The 26,271-nt window shown below is 37.3% G+C and overlaps 1 protein-coding gene and 1 long non-coding RNA gene across 2 annotated transcripts in view; one reads left to right on the plus strand and one right to left on the minus strand.

Annotated features, from left to right (window-relative positions):
- Nucleotides 1–7,149, minus strand: part of HGF (hepatocyte growth factor) — a 61,570-nt gene extending 54,421 nt beyond the window's left edge. Inside the window, exon 1 of the mRNA XM_017835196.1 lies at nt 7,053–7,149. Coding sequence (XP_017690685.1) covers nt 7,053–7,131 — 79 coding nt within the window. The 5' untranslated portion in view covers nt 7,132–7,149. The remainder of the gene's footprint in view (nt 1–7,052) is intronic.
- A 3,846-nt stretch (nt 7,150–10,995) lies between these two features.
- Nucleotides 10,996–22,365, plus strand: LOC108507323. The gene is made up of 3 exons (XR_001878080.1): nt 10,996–11,082; nt 12,199–12,250; nt 22,205–22,365. It is a non-coding gene; the product is annotated as an uncharacterized LOC108507323 (long non-coding RNA).
- The last annotated feature ends 3,906 nt before the right edge of the window (nt 22,366–26,271 follow it).

Here is a 26,271-nt window from a genome sequence, read left to right on the forward strand (position 1 = left end):
CCAATGGAGGATGAAATACAAAATAAGGTGGCATGGGGAGAAAAATTCGAAAGAGGGAAATTGTCCATGCTCTGTGCAGGAAGAAGGTAAAGATTCAAAATATATTCCAGTGAAGAAAAATGGTCATATAAATTGACACAATTATTTCAGAAATATAAAACAGACATAGCCTCTTTCTTTAGTATCAACTGGTATTTTAGATCTTTGTTTAATATTTTGTGTTATGTTTGTAATGAAATGAAGTCACTTGACCTTGAGCAGTTAACAGATGGACTAATTAGAGATTGAATTATTTGTGTTATAATTGATAAACAGGTCAGAATGTTAAAATGAGATTAGCTATTAAAATAATTTTGCAAACAATCATCACTTCAAGCCAAAGTAAACTGGATTTCCCCAATGAGTTAGGAAAAAAAATAAATTATAAGAGATGAATTTCATGTGATTTAAAACTTGGGAGGAGAAGGGTGGGAAATTAGAAATCTACCATTGTATGAAAGACCTTCAAGGAAAAAACAAGAAAATAAAAATTACCCAACCTTAAACACATGTGAAATGAATGTAGGAAAGCCCAGTCCAACACAATAAACCTATCAAACATTTTATCAGAGAACACTGTACTTGACAAAAATTACATGGCAATTTATATTAATAAGTATGTATCTGAATGGGAAAAAAAAACCAAACAAGCAAATAAAATGCGAAAAGAAAAAATCTGCAAAACCATGCATTATCCCAGTGACAGATATATCAAAGCTGAATGCTTACCTGGGTACAAACAGGGTAAATTTATTATGGAAATTAAAATAAAGTATGTTTATATGCACAAAACAGCATTTGGCAAAATTTCCATGAGGAGAAAAATCAATGAGTAGGGTTTGAAATAAAGCAACCATTGCTGTCATGTATAGGTTGAACAGTATGTAAATACAGTGAGGTGTTTGATTTGTTTACAAAATGCAATACAAGGGATACTTTTAACTAAATTCAATAATGTGTTTCCAAGACAATGCTTTTCAAAGGATACAAAACATCAAAGGTAAATTGAATACTGGTGCACACCCCAGTATGATAGCATAAATACTGGCTCCATTAAGAAAAAAATTAAAAACCAACAAACAAACCCAAACTTGACCAGATGGTGAAAATAGTTCTTACTAAATGCTTTCAGATACCACATGCTTAAGTTTAACAGTATGGCCACAGTAATAAAAGAAAACATGTTAAAGGTGAATGTTGATACTAAGATCATTAATAGAGTCAACAAAGTATTGTTATCTATGTGAACAGTTAGAACACTTTGAACAAATACATTCAAGGTAATTTTGCCTCATAAATCAAGTCCTAATAGGCTCACTCTGGAAAAAAGGCTTAATGCTCAACACTTTTAACTTGCTTTCATTTGCTTTGACTTTTCCTTGTGTCTGTTTCAGAAGTGTCCAGATTCCTGGCTGGAATGCAAAGCGAACACCTTTTCCAAATGACTTCTCATTTGGGATAAAAAAAAAAAAAAGGAAGAAAAGAAGACCAACATAATGAGAAACTAAAACAATCTGAATTGTGCCCAAAAAAAGAACTTTGTAGATTGGATAGACTTAGATGCCAGATTAAGTTTAATGCGGTTATTTATGTAAGACAATAATTTGTCATGAAAGAAGTTTAGCAACCATACCCACAAAATCTGCAGTCATCTGTGTAGATGGAAAGTCACCAAAATAAAAACAGCTGTCCAAGGAGCCATTTCTAGCTTGTCACAACTAAAGTTTATCAGAAAGGTACCTGGAAAATGATGTGAATATTTTAACTCCTGAAATTTTCTTGGCAAAAGAGCCTCACGGGAAAAAAAAATCTACAATTTTTAGAAAGAGTTTGAAATATATATGACTATCCATATAATATCTATATATATTGAGATAATGATTTCCTTATTTTTACATTGGCTCTCGGCGTAGTTGTTCGGCAGATTCAGGAAATTCATGAAAAAGATATTTCTTTTTGGCTTTACATTGCATATTACCACTCACACACACACACACACCCTTGTTAGCAATTGCAAAGATTGCCATGTTACTGGGAACCCAACTTCTTGTTTTTGCTAAGTCCTGCCTTTGAAACCCACTCCTATAGTCAATATAAAAGCTCAAGGAGCTAAGGATAATGCTAACAACTGATAGTATATTCTAAAATTGGATGGTAGCTGCAAAAGGACAGCTCTTTCTCTTCCAAGAAAAGGTTATCTGCTCTGCAGGATGCTGAGACCTATTGGCAGAAACAAATGTGCTGCAGTTTGTACTCTGACTCGCTGTATCTAACCTCTGGCTAAATTACTGAGTGGATTTTCCCTTCTAATATTTGTCTTCTTATGCACTGTGCACAAGAATTAAATCCCCACCATTTCCCATTTCATTCCTCAATCTTCATAAGACTTGGTGTCTCCTACAAGGCACCCAGAAGGTTTTGTGCTTCCTTTGTGATGGTATCCCAGCCACTGGATGTCCGGGCATGAAGTGAGGGGGAAGGAGAAAACAACAAGTAGGCAGGGCAGGGGTTTGGGCAAAACAAAGAATGACAGATGACTGAGGGCAGCAAAACAGCCCCTGTGCTGAGTGATGAGGACCTTGCTGCATGTTGTATACATAAAAATGGTGCTGCTGGGCAAGGCTGGCAGTCATAGGAAGAGCTGGAGCTGAGCAGGGACAGAGGGAGCAGCCAGTCCCCAGCTGGGCCAGCAGCAATGAGGACTTGCCAGGCACGGCTGGGCTCATCAGACAGAACATGGGTGGAGGCCCACAAGCCACTGAAAACTCCTACAGCTAGATTTTGCCAACACATTTGACTAATCTGGAGCATGCTCCCAGCTCTGCTTCACTGCAGCGCTGCTTTATGTGTAGGTACTAACTATATTTGGGAACAGCTCTACATCCTCTGAGGGCACTGCCACAAAAACCTACAGAAAAAGATGAGGAAACCATGAGGATGTCCTCACACCTTCCCAGTTCTTTGTAGCTGCCATGCTTCCCCACTGCAAGGTTCAAACATTGCTTGCATTATGCCAGTTCTATTATTCATGCTTCCCAAGTAAGTATGGAGATCCATCCTTTCTCACCTCTATGATCAACCCATTCTTACCTCTGTGCTGCCTTCCAGCCTCTGCCCTTCCACCCCAACTCAATGCTGATGGGGAGAAAGTGAAATTCCAACACTCATCCAGTACAAAAAATTGCAAAACATTCAGGGCAATGGTTTTTTCTCCACATCAATCTTTTACCCAACAAGAGGCCCAGTTATCCTGTTTTCAAATCTCCTTGGAAAAGTTTGAAATGGTTAAGTGGCAAACTAATGTTCAGCATAAAGATCCAAAGGGGAGATATTTTGTTCTCTGAGGGAGACTGCACATTTCCCTTCCAACCCTGGCCTCAGTTGAAGTATTACAATAATGACAGATGAGCTCCTCCAATAAGAGGCTTTCCTTTCCTTGACTTCAGTGGTCGATTTTCCAGAGTTTTATGCAACCTTTTAATCTCGTGTCTTTCAACTCTATTCTCCTGCTATGTTGCTTATGAAAATGGCATTAATAGAAACAGAAAATCTGTTAAGCAGGGTAAGTGCTGCATTACATGTGAGAGCAAAACAAGCAGCCCCTGGCACTGAGCACCAAAAGGATTCCATTAAACAGAAGGAATACACTCTTCCAACTGGCAGAGTGTCATTTCGCTTTGTTGACAGTATATAGTATAATGATTATCTACAGCTGGGATGGGAAAGTATAAATCACATTAATTTTTTAAAACATACTTAGCTATGCAAACCACAGGAATACACAACATTCATACATAGATTATGGCTATGGGATTTGATTTTATTTTTTTTAAGGAATAATTATATATCGGAACTAAATGCAACTCCCACATCTTCATTAGCAACTGCTTCAGATCATCCAAACTACAGAAAGTGCTGAGAAATTAGAATAAACACACTTGGCTGACAGTCTTTTCACAGAAAAAATATATCTTTAATTTAAATAAAACTTTATAATTCACTCCTCTGCAGTATGTAAGTCTACTTGTTGCTTTGATTAAAAAATAATTTTTAGCTTCACTAGATGAACATTATTAAAGAGATATTGTCTAAGACTACTGGATTATAAAATATCTGAACAAGAAAGAAAACTCCCTGATAAAGTTATTAGCTACATATTAATTTCTTTGTGCAAGTGACAGAGACTTACACAATATGGATAATGACTAGGCAAGGACTCTATAGGAACCATGCACATTTATCTTTCTTCAATCACTGTCTTATCTTTTACATATTAAAAGGAAACTCAGAAACTGATAATGTAGACAGCTTGATGACATTTAAATTTCTTGCGTTTTCTTCACCCTCTTTTTTCTTTACCCATTAATATAACCCAACTCTATCAGTCAGCAACTTCTGTTACACAGGACATTATCTTTGCACAGAACTTAGGGCATGGCATTCCAAACCCAGAATACCCATTCACAGAAGAAACTATATTCATAATTATGTACATTTGAAATCAGGTTTGATAGAATAGCACTAGCAGAAGTATGGATATACATTAACAAAAGACTTCTCTTTTCTTCCTATTTTTAAATTTTATTTTCATCATTTAGCTTTGTCTTTCATATATAAAAATCATCATAGGTAGGCAGATCTTAATCTTTGTTAAAAACGTCTCAGTAAAAAGAAATCAGCATCCCATACAAAGATAATATGTTTGCTTAGAAAGCAATCACTATATTTTCAGAAAGAAATGTCACAACTTTGCTTACATTGTTAATACCCAGACACTTTTGTTGAAGACCACATATTTTTAAAAACAAAGTAAGCACAATGGCAGAACATGATAAAAGTCATCTTTCTTGCCAATAAGGCAAACAATAGAATTGATTAATATTTAGGCAGGTGAGGGAGGAAAATTAAAAAAGGGGGAGTTGCCAAGAAACTGTCGCTATGAAAGTTGACCAGAAAACAAGTTCTACTCTGAAAAATGCTGATGATTTGGAAATCTAACTTTTCTCTTCATCAGGATGGACCATCCATTCCTAATCTGGAGAGCCCATTGGAAAGGGCACAACCCACTGATACAAGCAGTACAGAAGCTGTATCTCAATCTCTCCTGTTGGAATACTAGATAGATCAAATATTCATTGAGCTTGGTAAACTACAGACCAGTGCCAAGAGCTTACAGTCAGGGAGAACAAGGACTTTCTCTTGTTCAAGAAAATCATCCTGACTATCAAGAGAGCAAAGCATGACCAAGCTTCTTATGAGCTTGGCTCTAAACCAGTTTTGTATCTTTGGCTCCTGGAATAAACTGTGGGTGTGGATGTGTCGGCAGTGTTTAATTTGTTTTTTCCTTCTAACTAGCCCATCAGTTGTTGAGCTTCTATCACAGGTAAGGGTTTCTCAACAGCAGGTACCACAATCTATTGGGAATGTCTCCTACTGCATATTTCTCTCTCATATGATTTGAGAGAAACAAACCGAAGAAAGTTTCTCTTTAGCAGGAATTATTTTTGTGAAAATTTTTGTGTCAGTATTTTCCATGAAAAAAAAAAAATCTCAGAAAATTCCTAACCAGCTCTAGTCATCACTTTTCAAAGAAGTTGCATGTCCAAAAAATGGAAATTGAAATGTACGTGGAAAAGGAGTTGAGAAAAGTGTGGTATCATAGTGTCTGTATCTCTGTGCCACCTGCTAAGAATGCCTGTGAAAACAATATCCTCAATGAGCAAACTGAGCACAGAGGCTATGGTGAGATTGCTCAGCATCCTACAGAGCCACACTCATACTTGTAGGGGGAAACCAACAGGTTTTACAGCATGTGATGCTGCCAATCTTTTTTCGACTTGCCCACTCACATCACAAAATATTGCACTTTGAAATCCTATTTCAAAATATTTTTTTTCTTGGAGGCCATCGACGTTCCTTGCCATACACACTGCCTGATGCCCTCAGACCTTGCCCCAGGACCCAGCTGCCACATGTCCCTGTCCTTCCTCTGCCCAATCCTGGCAGATTTTTTCCCTGAAAGAATTCTTTCCCTCTTGTGCCTGTCCTTTGTTTCTGTCTGTGCAAAGGTCTGACCCTAACAATGTTGCCGGAAGGAAGGAAAGGTTTGCAGAAACCTTTACAAACTTTTTTTCCTTAAACGTCTTCCCAGAGGGCCAATAGAAGGACAGAGTTGGCTCTTCAGATATCCAGTCCAAGGGGGACAATTCAGGAAAGAAATTCAGCTAAAGAGCATCCAGCACTTGATTACTTATTGTTTGTTCCTTGCCCCCCTTCACCTCCCGGATTTCATCGGGAACATCTAATGAAATTACAAGTATTTCAGTCTGGAAATAGCATGTTCATGCTGCTGAACTTCAGCAAGGACATGCCCTTTCAGCAACGCACTGTCCTGCGTTTGGGGCATTCCTTGTCAACTACTGTTACTTAACACTCATTCTACCCCTGGAAATTGAGGATACATGGTGGTGTCCTGAAAACGGCCGGGGAGAACCTTTTAGGCAACGATGAGATTCCCTTCTCCTCTCTCACGGATTCCAGGTCTGCCCGCTGTAAGCGAGCCCCGCGCCCCGCTTACGCGGGAAGGCTGTGGTGGGAGCTCCGGCTCCTCCGCAGACCCCGGGACGGGACAGGACGGGACGGGACGGGACGGGACAGGACGGGAGGTGCCTCCCGCAGAGCTGCCGTGGACGCCCTTCACAGCCGGAGCGCGGCTTGTCCCGACCACCGCACGCTCCGCTCCTCTCTCCCCCGCATCGTCCCGCACTGCTGTGCTCCACGGGATCGGGATGAGCGGGGCGGGCACGGCGCACCCGTCCCCGCCCGGCCGCGCAGGTGGAGCTGCCGGGAGCTGCCGGGCGCTGGAGGCGGTGGGGTCTCCCCGCCCGCTCTCCCGCCCCACCTGCGGGGTGCGCCCCGAGCACCCTCCCTGCCCCGGCGGAGCGGGGGAGAGGGGACGTGATGCGGCTGCGAGGCGCAGGGGGGTTCGCTATCGAAGTGATAGAAGCACTGACCTGCCGCGGGGATGGCGGTGGGCAGCAGCAGCAGCAGCTGGTGGAGCAGCAAGGCTGGCAGGAGGTGGGTGGCCCGCATGGTGCTGGCGGCCCCACCTGCGGCTGGCGGGGAGGAGAAAGGGAGATGGCTCCTCGGAGGGACCCCGTGCACCGCCGGTCACTAGAGGAGGCAGAGTGAGCCGAGCTTTTTATTGCGATGATCTAAGTTTGTTGTGTGATTAACTGGAAAGATCTGGGTCCCAACTCCCTCTTACGGTAAGAAACTGTTTAACAACATCCCCTCTCTGCCTCTTCTCCTCCTCCCCTCCTCAGGAGCTGCCTCCCCTCCCTCCCGCCCCTCAACCAGCCCAGGGAGAGGGCTTCCACCGGCTCATCCCTCCCTTCATCTTTCCCTCCCTCTTCCTCCCCGCCCCCCTCCCTTCATCCCTTAGAGGCTCGGGAGGGGCAACCGGGTCGGGCCCCTCAGCTCTTGCCCCGGGACTGGTGTCTCCTGCTGCACAGTTGCCCAGAGCACCCCGTAGTCCTTCCTGGCCTCACAGCCCCCACTGCCATCTCTCCTGCAGCCAGAACAAACTTCTTCTTCCCCGCAGGCATTTCCCTTCACTATGTCTCACTTTCTCCACCTGCCCCTTGGCCTCATCCCCAGGCAGCATCCTCATCCATAGCTGTTTCAGTGGCACTCTCCCACCCCATGGCCAACACCTTTCCTCCGACCTGCCCATGCCTGTCCTTGGCCACCAGCCTGGCCTTTCCATCACCCTCTTTGGCCATCTGACAAATGCCACTTCCCCAAAATTGTGGCAACTCTGGGGAACTTAAAGGTCAAGTATCAGCTGCTGGCATCGCTCCATGGAGACAAGCTTGAGTCCAAAGCAATGCCTGACCTTCCTTCTGTCGCAGGCAAAGTCGTTGTAGTTCTTCTCTTGCACTTCATTTTAACCTCATGGAAGCAATGACATTGGTTTCTGTTTAAAGTCATGAGACCGGCCTTCATGACATGCAAGTGTTCGAAAATAAACACTTGAGGAGAAGTTTTGCCTTAATTTAAACTGTTCCTTTCTCCCATGCACCCACCTACTGTCTACAGCACAAGTGTGTGACAACAGAGGAAACTGTTTCCCTCCATTTTCCTCAAATAAACCAGAGACCTGCATGTGGCCTCATGCCATGTGAGTCAGAAAAATGTGTCTCCTTGTCCAGCCCAGACTCCTTTGCCCATAAAGTTGATAAATACCTTGGAGTGAAACAGCTTTTCTTAAAAAACAGGTTGTTTCGCCAACCACAAATAACTTTTAATCAAGTATTCCCAAATATATGTATATATATGTGCTCAGTGGTAAAACCTAAAACTTCCACTAAGGAATTACTGCCTTGCCAAATGAAAGTAAGGGCACAAAAGGGAGTTGAGAGATAGTCTGTGAAGAAAATATTTTGAACATTTGGCATTACAGGAAAAACATATTTATGTGAGAAAAAATAGTTTCCGTTGCAGAATGAGCATTATTTCTAGGATTTTTAATTGATTTTTTTTGGTTTCGTTGTCGTCCTTGTTTTTCTCACAAGCATAAAAGTTAATTTACAGGGGTTTTTTAGAGATGTACAACCTGAGAAACAGAGAACATGTATTCCACTGGTCAACAATCTTGTGTACAGTCCTTGTCCACTGCAACTGCTAGAACATGGATATCTTGGGTTTTGTTTTCTGTTTTTCTCCCTGTCAAAGATAGACATAAGTACAAACAAAAAGCAACAAAAAATAATCACAGCACCATGCTGAGCCTGAAATAGCCACATTCTGTTAACCAGATGTATTTGACTTGTTGTCTGTGCATGTGTTGAGCGACCTTTTTTGTAGAGCACAGAATCATGCGCCATTAAAGTCAAGTAGATTTTTTTTTGCCACTGACTTCCCTGAGGGGAATATTCAGCCTGTAGTCAGATTCTTCCTGAATTTTAGGAAGATTTGTTGCTGTGTCTCTAGAGGGATAGGGTGCTCCTTAATGCAGAAAATATTTTGCTATGTGGATTTCTATTATTAATACATAGTCCTGTGGATTATTCATACTTCTCAGTTCTGCATGAGAGTTCAAGTCATGGTCATAAACTTCTTTGGCTGCATATATTATACTGGGCAGGTGCAACTCCATAATCCTGGTTCTCCATTTGTCCAATTTTGGGGCACTGCTGGAGGACACCTCTGCCTTTTACATAAGCCCTATATATCTCCCCTCAGTGGAAACCAGGTCACACTGAGTAGAGGGCCAGGGACAGACAGCACATTAGAAAGGGAAAGATCATATAGAGACTATGTTCAGATGTTCAATTTGTAGGCAGTCAAGACAAAGATTTGCATCTGGATCTGTGAAATGAAAATGCTCTTTGGTTCTGCATTGTATACTGCAAAATGTAGTATGATCCTTTTTCTGTGTCTTCTTGCCCCATGTATTTTACAACTGAAGCTTACTATTTTAGTTTCCCAAATCTTCGTTCGCGAAGCCTCGCCATGATGACTATTTTAGTTCAGTTCAATGAAATTTTACCTTGAAATGAATTTCAGCATGAAGGAAGGCTGCAAAAATTACATTTCATGCTTAAGTTTTCATAGAGAATTCTGTGTTAAGTTTCAGAGTAACTGAAGACCTAAATACGATAATCAAAAGTAATAGGTTTTATGCAAGAATATTCTCTTATGTTTCCTGACCTTTTGAGGGCATGATTTCTGGCCTATAGATCTCTTACTCTTTTTCTGGTTTTGGGGCTTAGCCGAGAGTGGGGGCTGTTGGTTTTTTTGTTTGTTTGTTTTGGATTTTTTTGCGGGGAGGGGGGCATTTCTATTTTTTTTGGCAGCTTTGCAAACTTGCCCTGATAACCTGACTTTTAAATCAGTGTAGCTCTGTATTAGGAAAGTAGCATAACATTTCTGTAGGAGTTATCTAAAGAGAAAACAGTTACTGCACAGTTTACCAAAGATGTGTTTTCTCTGGACTGCCTACATGGCAAAAAAGATTGAAAAACTTTATTTTGGTTGGAAAAGTAAGCAGACATGACCAAATATGTACAAACTGCTATTTTTATATTCTCTTTTCTGACCATAACCACAGTTAGGTCTGTTTTTCAGATCTATTCAGAAATGCTAGATATTCACAGTTTGGGCAGGAGTCTTTACATGTATAGTGAGTAATACAAGTCACAATTAGCTTTAAAGAAAAAAATTCTAAATGAAAAAGCATCTGTCATATAAATCACCTCTTTCGATCAAAATAAACCTTTGATTTATCTGGTATAGGTATCAGTCTGTTAAAGTCCTACTGGATAATAAGACTAATAAAATAAGCCAGAGCTTGCAGTAATTATTGTTTAACATAGAGTTGGTTGATGAAAAAGTCTCAGGCTGCCTGAGTAGTTTAAGCCAAGCAGTTGTGCTTCACATTTCAAGCAAGATAAAATTTTATTGTCTTTTTTTACAAACTGGTCTTTAGACTAGGATGGGAAAAGACTGAGGTATATACTGCAAGATTTGGCATTGCTGGGAAAAGTAGAGTTTAAGTAGAACTACAGCACATGCCAGGTGTCAATACTTGCTGAGGTACCTCAGCCAGAGCCCCAGCTCTGGAGACGTGTGGTACTTTCCAAACTAATCCCCACACCTTCTTCATGCAGAAAGAAAAAGGGAAACAGGGTGTAAAAGCTGAGAGGAAGAACAGGAGGAAGGGGGTAACAAGATCCATGAACAGGGATTAATGTCCAGTTGAAAGGGGAGGCTCAGAAACTTCGTGGGCTACTATTTTAGATTCAGTCAAAAGGACTTAGCATGTCATCATACTAAATGTTGCAGATCTGAACTTCAATCCCAGAGGGCAGATTCACCACACCAGTCAAGTGCAGGGAAGCAGGAAAGTGGCTCCTCAGATGAGGCTCCTTGTTGATCACTCACCAGGGAAACCCAAGAATGAAGACAAGCTATGCCTCACTCTGCACTGTGGGCACTAACCTGCAGACATGAAGCAGACACCAAATGTGGCATTCACAGGTAACATTCCAAGTGTATTTACTAGACAAAACTGTCTAGCTTTAAAACACCTCGTAGTCCTTCAGCTCATGTCAGAGCTTACAAAATAATAAAATTATTCAGGGGCTATTACCCACTTTTGATACAACTTGGCTTGAAACTATACAGCTGCACTTTCCTCTACCCCAAAACAAACTGATGCAAGCAGTGTCACACCTTGATGAAACATGCTCATGGCACAAACATGCAAAATATTGCAGTGCATATGCAAAATATGAAGCATCCTAGGTTATCACGTTATACACAGATGCATGCTCCTGGGGGATGGAAATTATGGGTTTGAAGTTGCTGAGGTTAAAAAGGAACACAAGCTCCAAAGTGACTTGGATGTGCTTGGTTTCCCCCATTATATTTCATAATATTCGAACATACATAACTCACAACTCTTCCTGCACCCAGACTCCCAGGTGTTCAGGTTTGGTTCCTAAACCCTAGCCAGGTAATCCAGCATTCATCCACACAGACAGTTAATAGCATAAATTCTTATGGATATCCTGTATGAGACATCTTGTAACTGCTTTTCACATCTATGTGAATTAGGATGAATAACAAAACAATTTTTAACTTCTACTATTAAAGTCATTGAAGTAATTTATGGAATGGTACCCAATGGCAGCAGATACAGCTCTTCAAGACCAGTTCAGAAATTACTATTTCCAATAGTTTGGAATAAAAAAAAAAAACCTACAAAATGACACCAAAAAAATCCAAACAACAACAACAACAACAAAACCTCCCATACATAAGGCAAAATCTATATACAGCACATTGTTATTAGTAGGAAATATCTGTTCAAATTTTATCTGATCAAAATTTATATATTTCCATACCTAAATTCTTCATCTACAAGATCAATTTTGCAAAAAAATGTGCATGCAAAATTATTATTTTCATTAAAAAATTGCAGCAATATCCATTTGAAGTTTTGGGGAACATGCTACATTATGTTTATGTGATTTTGGAAAAACAAAAAATCCCTCAGAAGAATTTTATTCCTTGTATGTGCTCTGAGTTTAGGTATATTGACTGAACACGTTAAACTTTGTGAATATATTTGTTTCTTTCCTCTTCTATTAGTCTCTGCAGTGCCAAGAAAGTCTGCAAAGAATAAACACCATTGGTAGTACTGGTAAGTAGATTCTAATGTACTTTGTATTACTCAAGGCCTCACTTGATCTGCAAAAGCTTTACAATAGCTTTTTTTTTTTTTTTTTTGTGCAACAATGTAAGAAAAAATGAACCTCTCTTTGACCTTGGTTTACTAGAATTAAGTAGTGGTACTGGCCTTTGGAAAAAAAACAGAAGCTGAATACATTTGATATGAAGCAATGGCCCCAGAAGCCCTTAATTTACATGCCATAGTTAAGAGTTACTTCTCTGAGGATAGTTGGTCTGTATACTATTTAACCATTCAAATATGCATCCACTTGTGCTTCTCCATAAGTGTATCATTTTTGGCAAATAAAGAAGCGTTTTTTTCATGCTTATTAAAAAATATATCCTCTAGGACAAAGTAGTCTGAAAATCAAAGCTTTGACCAAATTAATCTGTGGTAATCACTCAGTCTTCAGATCTCCCTTTTTCCAGTTGCTGGTTTTTTTTTTGGTTCAGAAAGTCTTCATTCCTTTGAATATTTAGGTAAAATACAAAGTTTAACCATGATCAAGGAAATCTACATTTATATATGTACTTTTAAATATACTTAAATGTCTTTATTGTTGAAAAGCTTGAAAATATCAACCCAAAATATTCAGCCACTAAGACAATCTCCAAATCATATTATCCTTAGAATTATCCATCTTTTAAAACAGTTTAATGATTTTAGTTTCTGAGGTAAGGTGTGTATATATGTTGTTTGGACCATACAGTAATGTTTACTCTGAAACTTTCATATATAAAGATAATTCACCCTTCCATCTGTATTTTTTAAATCAGAGAAAACCAAGAGTGTACTTAAGCAAAACCACTGAACATTTCTAGTTGAATATTTTTTTTCCATTTAACTGGCTAAACCATAAAATTGAGGGTAGTTTTTCTAAGATATTTTTATATGGTAAATCCCAAACTGGAGAATAATTTTTGGATTTCCTAGCGCATTTTTTATTTTCAATAATTGCTCTTATTTAAAAAATATAGTAAACTTTTGGTGGATTTCAAATCATGACATAGTTTTGGGCTTTGAAATTAAAAAATATATCATTTACAAGAAAAAAATCCAAACTAACAAAAAGGATTTCTAGAAAAAATTTGAAAAAAGCAATGTAGAGATGCAAGCCCATGTATTAATTTGTTCAACTTAAATGCTTTTGAATTGGAAAAGTTTGCTTCTAAATTGGAAAAGTTTAAAATAGGTTCTCTATAGGATACATATAGTATATAGAAGAGGTAAAATGGTTGGCAAACAGCAAAGTGTCTTTATCTTCCAATATGATATTTCTGTAAAAGAAACGTTATTGTAAGGTATGCTGAGAAAACACTACCAAAATTGATGCTGAGACCATTTAACAAAAAAAAAATAAAAAAATACAGTGGTTTAATAAAAATGAGATATAAAGATACTATTAATATATCACAGATTAATATACTTTTTAAAAAATATTTTCAATATATTTAGAGTACCAAAGAATAAAATTAAACTGGTCTTTGTCTGTGGACTATATGTTATGGAATAACTTCTTCAGCATTTCAAAAATCCAGAGAAAAAAGCATTAGCTCTTTGAATTCCAGAGACTGAAGACTTCCAGAACTTGCTGTCAAGAGTAAATTCTCTAGGATTTCATATCAAAGAGGCGAATTTCTACCTAGGGTGCTGTTAAAGATTTTAAGAAGAAACCTAAATGGGGATTCATCAGTTTCCTAGCAATCTCTCAGACACGAGGACATATTAACAGCAGCTCAGAGAAAACACAAACAACAAAAAAGAGCTCACAATTCATGACCATAAAGTACTGATCTTTCCTGCTTTAAGGTTTGTAACTCCAGAGACAGAAAGCTTCCCAAGTTATTCAGAAAAGATGTTATCAGAGGAGGAATCTCAGCTTGAATTCTTTTCAAGAAGAAGCTTTGGATACTTTATTTGAATCAAAGTGTCCTTGTTTGGGATATGAGCTTTGTAATGCAGCTACTGGAAAATAGTCAAGTAGAGAAAAGGGACGTGTGACTGCAGAATCAAGACAGGAACTCTCAAAGGAAGAGTAGGGCAAACTTACATTTCTTTGCTGTGTCATTTCTTTATATCCTAAGGAAAAACCTTTTTTTCAGCATAGCTTTCTCCCTTAAGGTCTCACCACAGGTAATGCTGGCACTGAAATGATGCTGATAACAGTGTGATTGCTCTACATTTGCTGTGCCAATAAAGCACTTTTCCATGCTATTTTTAGTAATCTATACCTCAACACTATGGTATCTATTTTTAAAAAGTACCCAATCCCCACTTTTCATAGAGATTAACTGTTGCCAATCTTTTTTGATATAGGTGAAATTTGAGCATGGATAATTAGGCTTCATTGCACATCAAACAGTGATAGAATATATTCTTGCCTCAGAGTACTCTGCTGCTGAGGATTTTACTACCAACTTCTGCAGCAAAGATGAGATTGAAGCCCAATTTAGAGGTCTATGGGCTGTTCTAAAACATTCTGCAGCTTTGCTCAACTTTCATGGAGTTTTGATCCCATTCTTGGCACCAAAAATTAAACTTGCCAATTAAAGAATAAGTTTTTTAATTTAGAACACTACTATTAAGCCTATTTCAATATTTTTTATTAAATTATTAAATAAGATTTTCTTATTAATAAAATCAGATTGATATAAATAAACATTAAGCCAAAAATGCACTACAGTAGTGGCATAGAAAAAAACTATGGAAAAGTTTTGTTTTCTTTTTTATTTTTTTTTTCCTGCTGAATAGCAGGTGTGGTCTACTCTAAACTGAAACACATAATTTCTGACTTTGTATTATTACTAGAATGCTTTTTTTTAAGTCTTTCTTATAATAGTGGTATACAGATTAATACTCACTGTATATCTAACTCCCCAGATCAGTAACCCTGGATTTTAATCAAAAAATCTGCAGATTAGGTTCAAGTACAAGTCCATGTAGACAAGAAATTCTATCTGACAGTAATCAACGAGTATTGTCTAGGGAAAAGTATAAAAACAGAGTAAGTTTGCAGTGATATTTCCTTAGAATGTTTTGCAACCTGCCAATGTTTTATGGTCATCCAACTTTTGGTGCTATGAAATTATCTTCCTAGTGATTCATAACTTTTTTTCTCTCTCTATGCAACCTACCGAAGTTCCCATGTAAACTCTTAAATCATCTGGGCAAGGAATTTTCAGATATACAATTTTGTGAGTTGCTTTTTACTTCTGGTACAAAATGTTTCACATATAAAACACTGAAAAGTAATAGCTTTTTTCATATGCTATGGAGCAATAAATATTCCGTGTTAAAACTTAATTATTTTCCCTTAAGAAGAAAAAAACCCAAACCCAAACTGAACCTCAACAACTCCATTGTCCTTTACTTAATTTTCATATAAACCCTTGAATAAACATTTTTTGATAAAGGAGTAAAATCAGCAATACAGAAAATACGTAGATTTACATGCCACATATCAGCTATTTTTTTTACCATTTCAATGTATTTCATCATTTATTCCCAGTAGATAAACCAATGTGGTTTCAATTCATATATTAAGGAGCAAAGGAACAGTCTTTATTTTTGCCTAAGATTATTTTATGCACATGTCCTTCAGCTATGGAAACACTTCAAATAACCCACTGATAATGCACATTGAGCACCCACAGGAAATACAGGGCTATATCACTCAGCTTGAGATGAACAACATTCAAACTATTTTTCTTATAGCTTCTTTGGGGAAAGGAAAGAAAAAAAAAATAGATCTGATATTTGTTTCCCAAGATTAAAATGGCAAGCACACTATTGAAAATTAATCTGTGTTTTATGACAAGGATGTTTGATATGGTCCCATTGAAAGGACTGGTGTAGAAACCTGGCTCTGTATCTGGAAAAAATCTTCCAGTTTTTAACAGGAGGCATATTTAACCAAAGTGTTGAATACTGAATATCACATTTTTTAAAAACTTCAAATGCTAATTAGTCTTGTAAACAACTTATATGTCTCATTGGCAGCAGCAATAAGACATATCCTTTTCTTTCTTTTTTTCTTTTCTTTTTTTTTTTTATCTTTCTCTTATCTCTCTGTCTTTCACTCTCCTTTTCTCTCTCACTTCGTCTTCTATATTTTTCTCTCTCTTTCTTCCTCTCTTTTTATCCTTTTCTCTCCATCAGCATCTTCCTTTAATTTTCTCTCTGCTTTTCTGTTTTTTTTTCCTTCTATCTTTTTCTCTCTTTTAAAAGTTGTATTAAAGCTCCACAGTCTTCCTGTGTATTGTCAATTAAAAAATACAGTTATGTGGGCTAAGATTTATTAATTAAATTTTGACCTTTGAAACAAACACTAGAAGAAAAGTTAACAAAGTATCATGACTCTGAGGGCAAAATTTAGCTGCTACAATTCCAGATAGAGTGCATTTTAGGTGGCAAACTGAGGTATTCTAAGTGCCGTACTGCCCATGGTCTTCTTTCCTGACTTTGCTGATAGCAGAAGGACTGCTGAAATACAGTGTTACAATAAAACCAAAGATACCTCTCTGCAATAGATTTTCAAAGAAACTTTTTAAGGAGGTAGAAGAACAGTAACAGCCTGGAATGGTTCTATCACATCAGTGTATCCATCTAACACAGATAAAGTACCAGCACTATAAACAGCAGCCTGTCTGAAGATGGAGATTAAGAGCAGAGATCAGCTTTTATACCGATCACAAAGATCACATCTGAATAGCATAAACTAGTTGTTGTTCTGTGTGACACATTTAAAGAGATAATAAAACATGCTCACAAATTTACTTATCTCCCATTTATATCTATGGGACTACTCATGTTTTTAGATATGTTCAAAAGAACTTTATTTGGCTCTAGGCATACGGGACTATTTTTATGAAAAGCGAGAGGATACTTCAAAGCATGTTGACTCAAAAATAACTTTAAAACTATTGATAAAAAAACTCATTAAGCTTTATTCTGAGTCAAAACACAATAAAATTGATAAAATATAAGTATCTGTCTTGTAAAATCCAGTCTGAACGAACAGCTAGCTTTTGTGATGTAATTCGAAAAGGAGAATGTCAGGACAGAAAAACACACATTCAAACTGAGAATCATAGGTCATCCGGCCAGCAAAAATTCCAGTGAAGTAGCAACCATGGTGAAATGAGTATTCAATCAAATATGCCATAACTGAAACAGGAAGGAAACTCATTTTTCAGTGGTGCCTCACACTGTCTAAGCCAAGACTTGATGAACATCAAGACAATGAGACAACCTACTCAGTAGGTAAAAATCCCTGCAGACAAGCAGGTTGTGGAACAGCAGCTGTAATGAAGGGATAAAGCAGTTTGTTTACTCATTTTTTTTTAAATAGGAAATAGAGCACAAATGTTCTGTTTTAAATAAAAGAGTCACTGTGTCATATCCAAATTTATTAAGTTGGTGAGGAAAAAAAGGATAGTCACAATAGGCTGTAAAAAAAGTTCCAGTTAGCATGTCTTAATAATAAATGCAGATGTACCATCTGTGTTTGGAATGGAAGGTTGCCTACCCACAACTACATTTTAAAAGGCGTTTTTATGTATACACCAGGGAACCAGAAGTGAATATAAGGAACATAAGAACACTTCCAGATATATTCTAGGAAGCCTATAAAAATATTACTAGAAGAGAGGCAAATCATTATACCTACGATTCTATCACAAATAGATGGGAAAACATGTATTTCTGCTTGTCACATTGTATTTCTGCCATGTTATACCCCATATTTCCTACATATTTCTGCCTTGTAGACCTCCAGCCTCACCAAAAGAAGCCCAGGTTCCTGGGTGCACGTCTCCTCCTGAGAATACACCTGTTTGTCCCTGAAGTATCTGTCACATCCCACAGGAACCAGTTGTGCTGGTGGGTTCAGTGGTGGACTGTGCAATGCACACACACCATTTTACCAGCTAACATGGTATACACATACTGACTGGTCACAAACAAACTTAATAAAATACATTATGACTCCACACTAAAGGATCGTTTTCCAATGAAAATGTTTACACGGGCCTTTCACTTGTACCTAGCTACTAATTTTTGGTTCTATTCATTTCTTCTAATGCCAGATATCCAGGAGTTTGGCATTTAATTCTGAGACAATCACTGTAACATTGTTAGAAATAAAAAAGCATTTGGGGTCGCAATTAATCCAACTGGATAGAATAAACTTTCAGGGCAACTTTCAAATTTACCCTTAAGGTATTCTGGAAGTATTTATTACCTCTGAGTCAAATACCCACCTTTCTGAGCATCCTCAGCTTAACTTCTCTTAGCTGAAGTTTGCTCATTGATTTTGATTTCAAGAAGTTAAGTAAATTAATAGGAAAAAATGCTAAGGAAGTATATCCCATGAGGAAAGGCACAGAGTAGGTAAAGGGCAAAAATTATGCTGGTTTAGTGCACTAGAAGTGATCTGATGAATTAGAAAACCATCCTAAAACCAGTGGCCACACATGAAAATGCCATTTTCATATGTTTATGATGTAATACAGAATCAGTAGGAATTTGTAGAAAATTTACTGTGGACTTCAGGTTTTGGGTTGAATGATGGCTTAGTACAGTACTCAGGTTTGAATGCAGCCTGCAACTCAGCAAGCTGAAATGCAGATTTAAGTCCTAAGTTGTGTCAATAATCGTTTTGGGGACAATGAGCTGATAGTTCACATTTCCTGAGTGTCCTTCTATGCACACTACAGCAAAATAAAAGGACCTTAGCTGTACTATTTCAATATTTGTTTTGAATATCCATTGTTTCATCTAAGGGTTCCAATTCCCTGACACTGAAAAGAAACCCTTCATCAAGAATTTAACTGTGGAGAAAAATATGGATTAATACCCATACTTAAGCTTTTTCAGCTCACTGCTTGATTTAGCATCTAGGTTCATTATATCTTTTTTTGCACGTGCATGTCAAAATTGCACCTGTCTGTTTCTAGAACTAGAAACAAGAAATACAGCATTCTGGTGTTGGATTTGAGCTAAATACACTTCCTGAAGTGAAGGTTGTTAGGCACAGCATCATCTAACACATCCATATTTGCTTAGGATCAAAATATGCTCTGTGAATGTACCAATGTGGCCACAGGCTGCTAAGGGAATATTTACAATTTGGAATATGATGCAACTTTTAAATTTAACTAAGTAGCTCAAGCATCTAGCTCCTGATTATAAATTTCTTTTAGAAGACTAGTTCTCTAGTTTAAAAACAAAAAAACTACAGTCTTGCATTTTACGTTCTTTTTTGAGTTTATCACAGCTGATAACAATAGAGGTGTATTAAGCTCCAGAAAGAGAATAATAAAAACTACTGGGAGATTTGAAGCATTTATATGATTAATTGAAAATTTAATTTTGACTGCATTGAATGTCCAGAACACAATCAATAAAGAGATTATATCTATTGCTAATATATATATATAGAACTTACGTCAAACTGCTTAAAGGATCTTGAGCATTATTTGAAACTGAGAATTTGTATATCAGATATATCAAAATCAGAATGCAATCACAAAAAAATGATGAAAGAGTACATTCTGTGAATTTAATCTATTTTCAAGGAGCTCTGAAATTACAAAACCATCTGAACTTTCTGAGAGATATCAGAGTTTAAAATTACATTTTCCATTTTGAAGGTACTTTAGGTTAAAGTCAGAATTAATGTGTAACATAGAGAACTATAAAATAGAATAGAATTAAAAGAAAATGGATCACTTTAATTGCTGCAATTCAGTAGATTTTCAATATTGGACACCCAAAATATCATATTTTGACATTTCATCAGACAGAAAAAAACCTTGAAAAGTAAAAATAATAAAAATAATTCTTATGATGTTAAAAAGTAATTTCCTGTGTAGCTATGTTTCTGATTAGATAGGTCATGAGTCAAGAACTCAAGAGGTCAATGAAACCAGTGTTTTAGTCATGAGGACAACAAACCAAAGTTATAAATGAATCCACAACTACACATTACCTAATTTTTATGTATGTATTATCTCTCTGATAATTCTGTGGTTTGTGTTGTTAGTGTGGGAGTCCATATGGGAACACGTGAACATAATATGTAAACCTGGATGTGCATTATGTCCATGAATAAATTCCTTAATCTCCTTTGCTTGAGTTAGTGGTTCTAACAATTCTTACCCATAATAGCCAGAAGGTGTTGTGAGGCTCTGTTCATTCACTAAAAGCATGAAATCTGCTGTGACAGCTTTGCATGACCAGTTCTAGAAGTCTATAACTAAAAAGAAATTATGTGCTTGTAGGATTATAACCTATACACTGAAAGGATATTTCTTCCTTCTGTTTGCATAATCTTGTTTCATAGACTTAAACCGTATTCATTAAACTGGGAACTTCCTTGTTCACATTTTAAAATATTAAAACTATTATAGCTTCTTGCATTCTGATATTGTCACTGACAGTCATCATCTTCATTTATTCTTAAATTAAATTGTCAATCCTGTTGATAATAATACAATAGTTAGAAGATACAAGAAATGCATTGTTTCTTACTCCCTTAGAGATAGAATTTCACTTAGAATATTTGTCTTATTTTGTTAAGATTAAAATGTATTTCTCCTTGTCTTTTGTTTTCCTCATATTACTTTATAAGTTTTGGGTTTAGGACTTTTTGTTTTGTTGTGTTTTAAGCCTTCTGGAGGAGAAGAACTTTCTGGGGAAAATAAAAAAAAGAAAACTGGGATTCAAAATAAACACTTCTCAGCTGAACCACCCTCAGCAGACCAGCAAACTCCTTCCTTTAAACATTCAGATATATGACTGTACATGAAAATCAGATGGGCATAAGGAAATGATTCCATTTGCCAAATGAAGTTTTGATCCATATGGCAAACAGCTGCTGCTCAGATGAGCAAAATTCTGAGAAGCTGATTTGTTATATCCAAACAGAGGGTCTTGCAGTCAAAGGTAAATACATCACAGCACCTTGCAGTTTTTATTTGCTTTCATCACTACTGATAACGCATAGTCTCTTATGACACACTCTTTCTTTTCCTGAGTAACCTGCAAGGCAGGCAATAACAAACACACAACACACAGGATCTGAGTGTTTGCCACCGCTGAAATAGGCAGTAAACAGGAACACAATTCCTCATAGTCATAGCAAATTACCACAGACATTTTCAGCAATTGTGATATTCCCGAGCTTACAAGAGGGTCACTCCAGAAAGATTTCTTTTGGTTTATGGTGTTATCGCTGTCACTCAGTGCTAACCTGTTTTTGCCTCAATGTATCTAGGGTAAAACCTGCCAATTGATTGTATTGTGAACAGTTGCAAGGGCTGTTAAAAATCCCACATTGAACAATTTAGAGAACATATGCGAATTGAGGTCCATGCTGTTTTATTGCCTGCAGCTTTTGTAGCAAATCCTAAATTGCTTTGAGTATATAGTGATGTTTACAAATTTCTTAAATAGTGGTTCTGTGGGAGAGCCACGTCATATTTCTTGTGCTCCACAAAGCTGCCTCATGGAGGGCCTTTCCAGACATGTCCAGCATCATGTTAATTTGTGGGGAGCTCTGAGGCAGAAGGCTTGGAGTTCTACACTGAGACACCTTCCAGACATATCTGAAACCATGAATCCAAGCCAATTAGCTGCATGTCTTTTCTCAGATCTTAGGTCTTGAGTGTCCTCAACAACACAGATTTATGCCGTGTCTTACTTATATAATATATAATCATATATTGGGAGAGATCTTTTGCAGAGATTTGATTCACAGGTCATCAGGAACACGGTTTGAAAACAGCAACTAGTCTGATTTGTATGTCTTTCTGTTAATTTGTCTTGTGATAATATTAGTTTGATGTGCTATTTTTCTCAAGAAATTAAGATCACTTGTAGAGTTCAGATCTTTCATTGTAAGATTCAGGTTTTTTTCCACAGATGTGCTGGCAGTATATGAATTAAGGAAGTCACAGACTGGGTGAAAAAGTAATAAGATATTTACAGTCAAATTGTCTCTGGAATAAGTCCATAAAGACTAAAGGAGGAAGAAAAAGGGAAGAATGAGACCAGAAGATCCATTGGAAGGTTTACCAGTTCTAGTTTGAGCAAGACAATATCTGAGAAAATGACTGCTGTATAGATACCTACATAGTTAGGTCAGTTATTATTTCAGTTCATTTTCTTTTTGCTATTTTTTATAAAAAATGAAAGGTAAGAAGATAAAATTAATTATATTTAATTTTCACGTACATGTTTGTCAAGAATAGTTAAAAGTCAAGTTAGATGCCTGTTTAGTTTTGCTTACAGATCTAACTTCATGATTTAAGTGTTTGAATACATTCCTTTGCCTCTCACACTTCAACCAGGTATAAATCTGAAGAGTTTTAACCTTACATGCAATAACATTTTATGAGGACTTCAATTTAAAAGTGTTTGTAATTTTTGTCTGCTGTGAGAGGATATTGTTCCACGTCTTTTTCTGTTACAAATTTTTCAATTATATTGTTTCTTTCAGCCTTTTCTTCTTGATTAGAAGTGCTCACTAATGATTATGGGATTATTTTATATATGTGTTCCTAATTTGTGACCCTACATCATTTATTTCCTCCATCAAAATCCCTAAATTTGGCTGCTCAAGGTGGAATTGAAGTTATTAAAGAAATCTGGAAAGCCTAACTTTGAAATTCCGGACTTGTCTTGTTTTCAGTAAATTAATCCCTGTCTTCTTACATTCACACTCAGAGATTTGGCTGGGTTTCGTGAACGAAGATTTGGGAAGGACTCTACCCACGCTTGCTCCAAGCGCACTGATGGCTAAAAAGGCCAATACGAGATAGACAAGTCCAGTTGCAAAAGGCACAGTGGAAAGGCTCCTTAGGTGGTATCGACAAGACACGGTTCTTCCTACGTTGTCTTTTCTCCTCGAGAGGGATCCTGCAGGTGTTCTCAAAAGAAGCAGCAGCGTTATAAATGGTGTGTCTCCAGGCCTCCCGATTGGAGGCCAGAGTAGACAATGATGATGATTGATATGGCCAAGGCTGAGACATTGTTTCATGGAGTCCTTGTATCTCCCCTTTGGGGCTCCTCTCTTGCGGCAGCTGGTGGCAAGTTCACCATAGAGCAGGATCTTAGGGAGGTGGTGGTCCTTCATCCTTGAGACGTGCCCTGCCCAGCACAGCTGTGTTCTCAGCAACATGGCCTTAATACTTGTGACTGCTGCTTCTTCTAGAACAGATGTATTGGTCACATAATCTGACCAGTGAAGGTTTAGGATTGTACGGACGCAGCATTGATGGAAGTGTTCTAAGAGTCGCAGGTGGTGACGGTAGATGATCCATGATTTGGATCCATATAGAAGAGTACACAGCACAATGGCTCTGTAAACACTGATCTTTGTACTTTTCTTCAGATGTTTATTTCACCAAACTCTTTTATGGAGCTTTGATATATTTATTATTTAAATAGTACTTGACTATAAATGGAATCCATATGATTTGAAAATGTTTAAGGTGGGGTTTGTTGTTTTTTTGAGGGGAGGAGGGTTTAATTGATTTATTTATAGTCTATTCAATATACATTCTACAAGGTATCTTTTTAAAAAAGTCTCAATTAGTAATTTTAAATAAAAAGTAATATTAGTCACCTACTTAAAAGAATTACAAAATCCATATTCTCAAGAATATTGTAAAAAAACCCCAAAGCATTAATTTTAAATACATAGCATATAACATGTATTTTGAATACTCTGTTTGCAGTAGTGTTCTTATTTAAAGAGGATTTCCAATCTGTTTTATAATTATTATTTCAGCCTCAAAAATTTTGCTTAGTTCTTCTGGTTACAATTCTTTAAAGGAAGAAATTATGTCAAAGGGATTATGAGACTGAAAATTATCATTTTTGTAGAATCAGAGTCGCATGGAATGATTGAGGTTGAAAGCGACCTCTGTAGGTCATCTGGTTGAACCCACCTGCTCCGCCAGATTTCCCATAACTATGTCCAGGGGACTTCTGAATATCTCCAAGGATGGTGACGGTCTGGGCAACCTGTGCCAGTGCTCAGTGACCATGACAGTAAAAAAGTGTTTTCTCAAGTTCAGACCGAACCTCCCATGCTTCAGTTTGTGTCTGTTGCCCCTTTTTCTGTCACCGGGCAGCACTGAAAAGAGCCTGGCTCTATATTCTTGTTTGTATATATCTAGATTGATAAGATCTTCCCTGAGCCTTCCATTGGTAATGGAATCTTACACATCCAGCTCATAAACAGACATTTGTATCACAGGCAACTAAATTTAGGTATATAAATCTCGAGTTGAGTTTCTTTGTAAACATCAAACTTTCATTATAAAAAATGCTTGCAAAATGTGGTTTATTGCACATTATACAATAAACACATTATAGTATTTTAAAAAAAAACCATTGAAAATTAGTCTTAAAAATTTTCATACCTTTCAAATATATACTATACAAGTATTTTAGAAATCAGAAAAAACCAAAACATTCTTTGTCCATTTTTCAGTGAAACAGAGGGCAAAACTTGCAGAGAAAGTATGACTGACAGCTCATTTAACTAGATGCTGCCCAAACAATGAAACACTTGCTTCCTTCAGTTCAATTAGCATTCATTCCATGACAGGTACAAATCACATTCCCTTCTTCCCTTAGCTCCTGGTTTGCAGACAATAGCACCGAGGATATTGGATCAGATCAGAGCAACTGTTCAACCTTGCTCCCTGTTCTGAATTACCAGGAATCAAGATTTTGACTTCATTCACTCCTGCATTCACTCCTGCAGTTCAGTTTAGACACAACCTGTAAGACTGTTATAACCACCCACTGAAACCTGCCAATACTGTAAAGAGGAGGAATGAAGAAATAAGACACAAGTGCCACTCGTCAACACATGGTGCAGAAAAGCTGGGCTAGCTCATGATAGGACACTATGCCTACCATAAGTTTAATGCTTTTTTTTTAGAACAACAGGAAGCAGAAAGTAAAGCTGAAATGCAGAATGTTGCTCTCAGACTTATTTTATCAATGTTTAGACTTATCAGATGTCGAACTACTCAACTACACACTGCCTCACAGTTGGGCTTGTAAGAAAGTCATGTTTTTTAGCTTTGAATAACAGGAATTTTTATTGTAAAGCATTTCAATCCCTCTAGATATTAATGCTCCCTTACAGTTTCCAACTTGGGGTCAATGACTCCAAATCACATTGTATTTTGCCAGTTTCCTGTTACTAATAGATGCACTACCAACAAACAGTAATAACTCTCTGTCCTTTACCAAAAATAAAAGGACTGAGTTATTTCCAGCAATGTTTGTAAAGTTTAAAGTATCTGATCTTTCTCTGCTTCTGTATTTACGACTGTTCAACTATATGATATTTCTCTGTTATGAGATCTACATGTAAGTCTAGGCACATTTTACTATTAAATTTAATTTTATTCCTAGCACTTCAGTCATCTAAACAATGTTTGTATTTAACCTGCTTCATGTTCTCCTAACACTACCTCAGAGCAAGCTCAAGGCACACAGCAGCCTCCTTTCTGCCAGATACTCAGATATCCGGACAGAAGGAACTGTGATCTGTTCCAGGCAGGTCATCAATGCAACCAATTCAAGAACTGGGACTTTTGGTAGTTATGAAGTATAATGTGACATTCAGTTTAAGAACATTAAAAATGCAAATATTAACAAGCTCCATGGAAATGTCTACTTTTTATTCTCTAGCCACTTATTAGAAATACTGAACAACATTAGTTCCAAAGAATTGCAGTAAATCTACATTGACAGTTACCTTTATCACAATCTATTGTTATCTTACTCTCAAAAATTCATAATTTTATTGTTGTAAAATTAATAGTTTCCTATGTGACATAATATCAAATACTCTTCAGATATGTGCACTGTCTAGAAAACAGTGATATCAAAAGTTTCCTGTTGGCAAGCCATGATTAACTTTGATAAACTCATTGTGCATTATGTCATTTTCTGTTTATTGT

The sequence above is a fragment of the Lepidothrix coronata genome, unplaced genomic scaffold, assembly GCF_001604755.1.
Source record: "Lepidothrix coronata isolate B3197 unplaced genomic scaffold, Lepidothrix_coronata-1.0 Scaffold251, whole genome shotgun sequence".
NCBI classification, from domain to species: domain Eukaryota; kingdom Metazoa; phylum Chordata; class Aves; order Passeriformes; family Pipridae; genus Lepidothrix; species Lepidothrix coronata.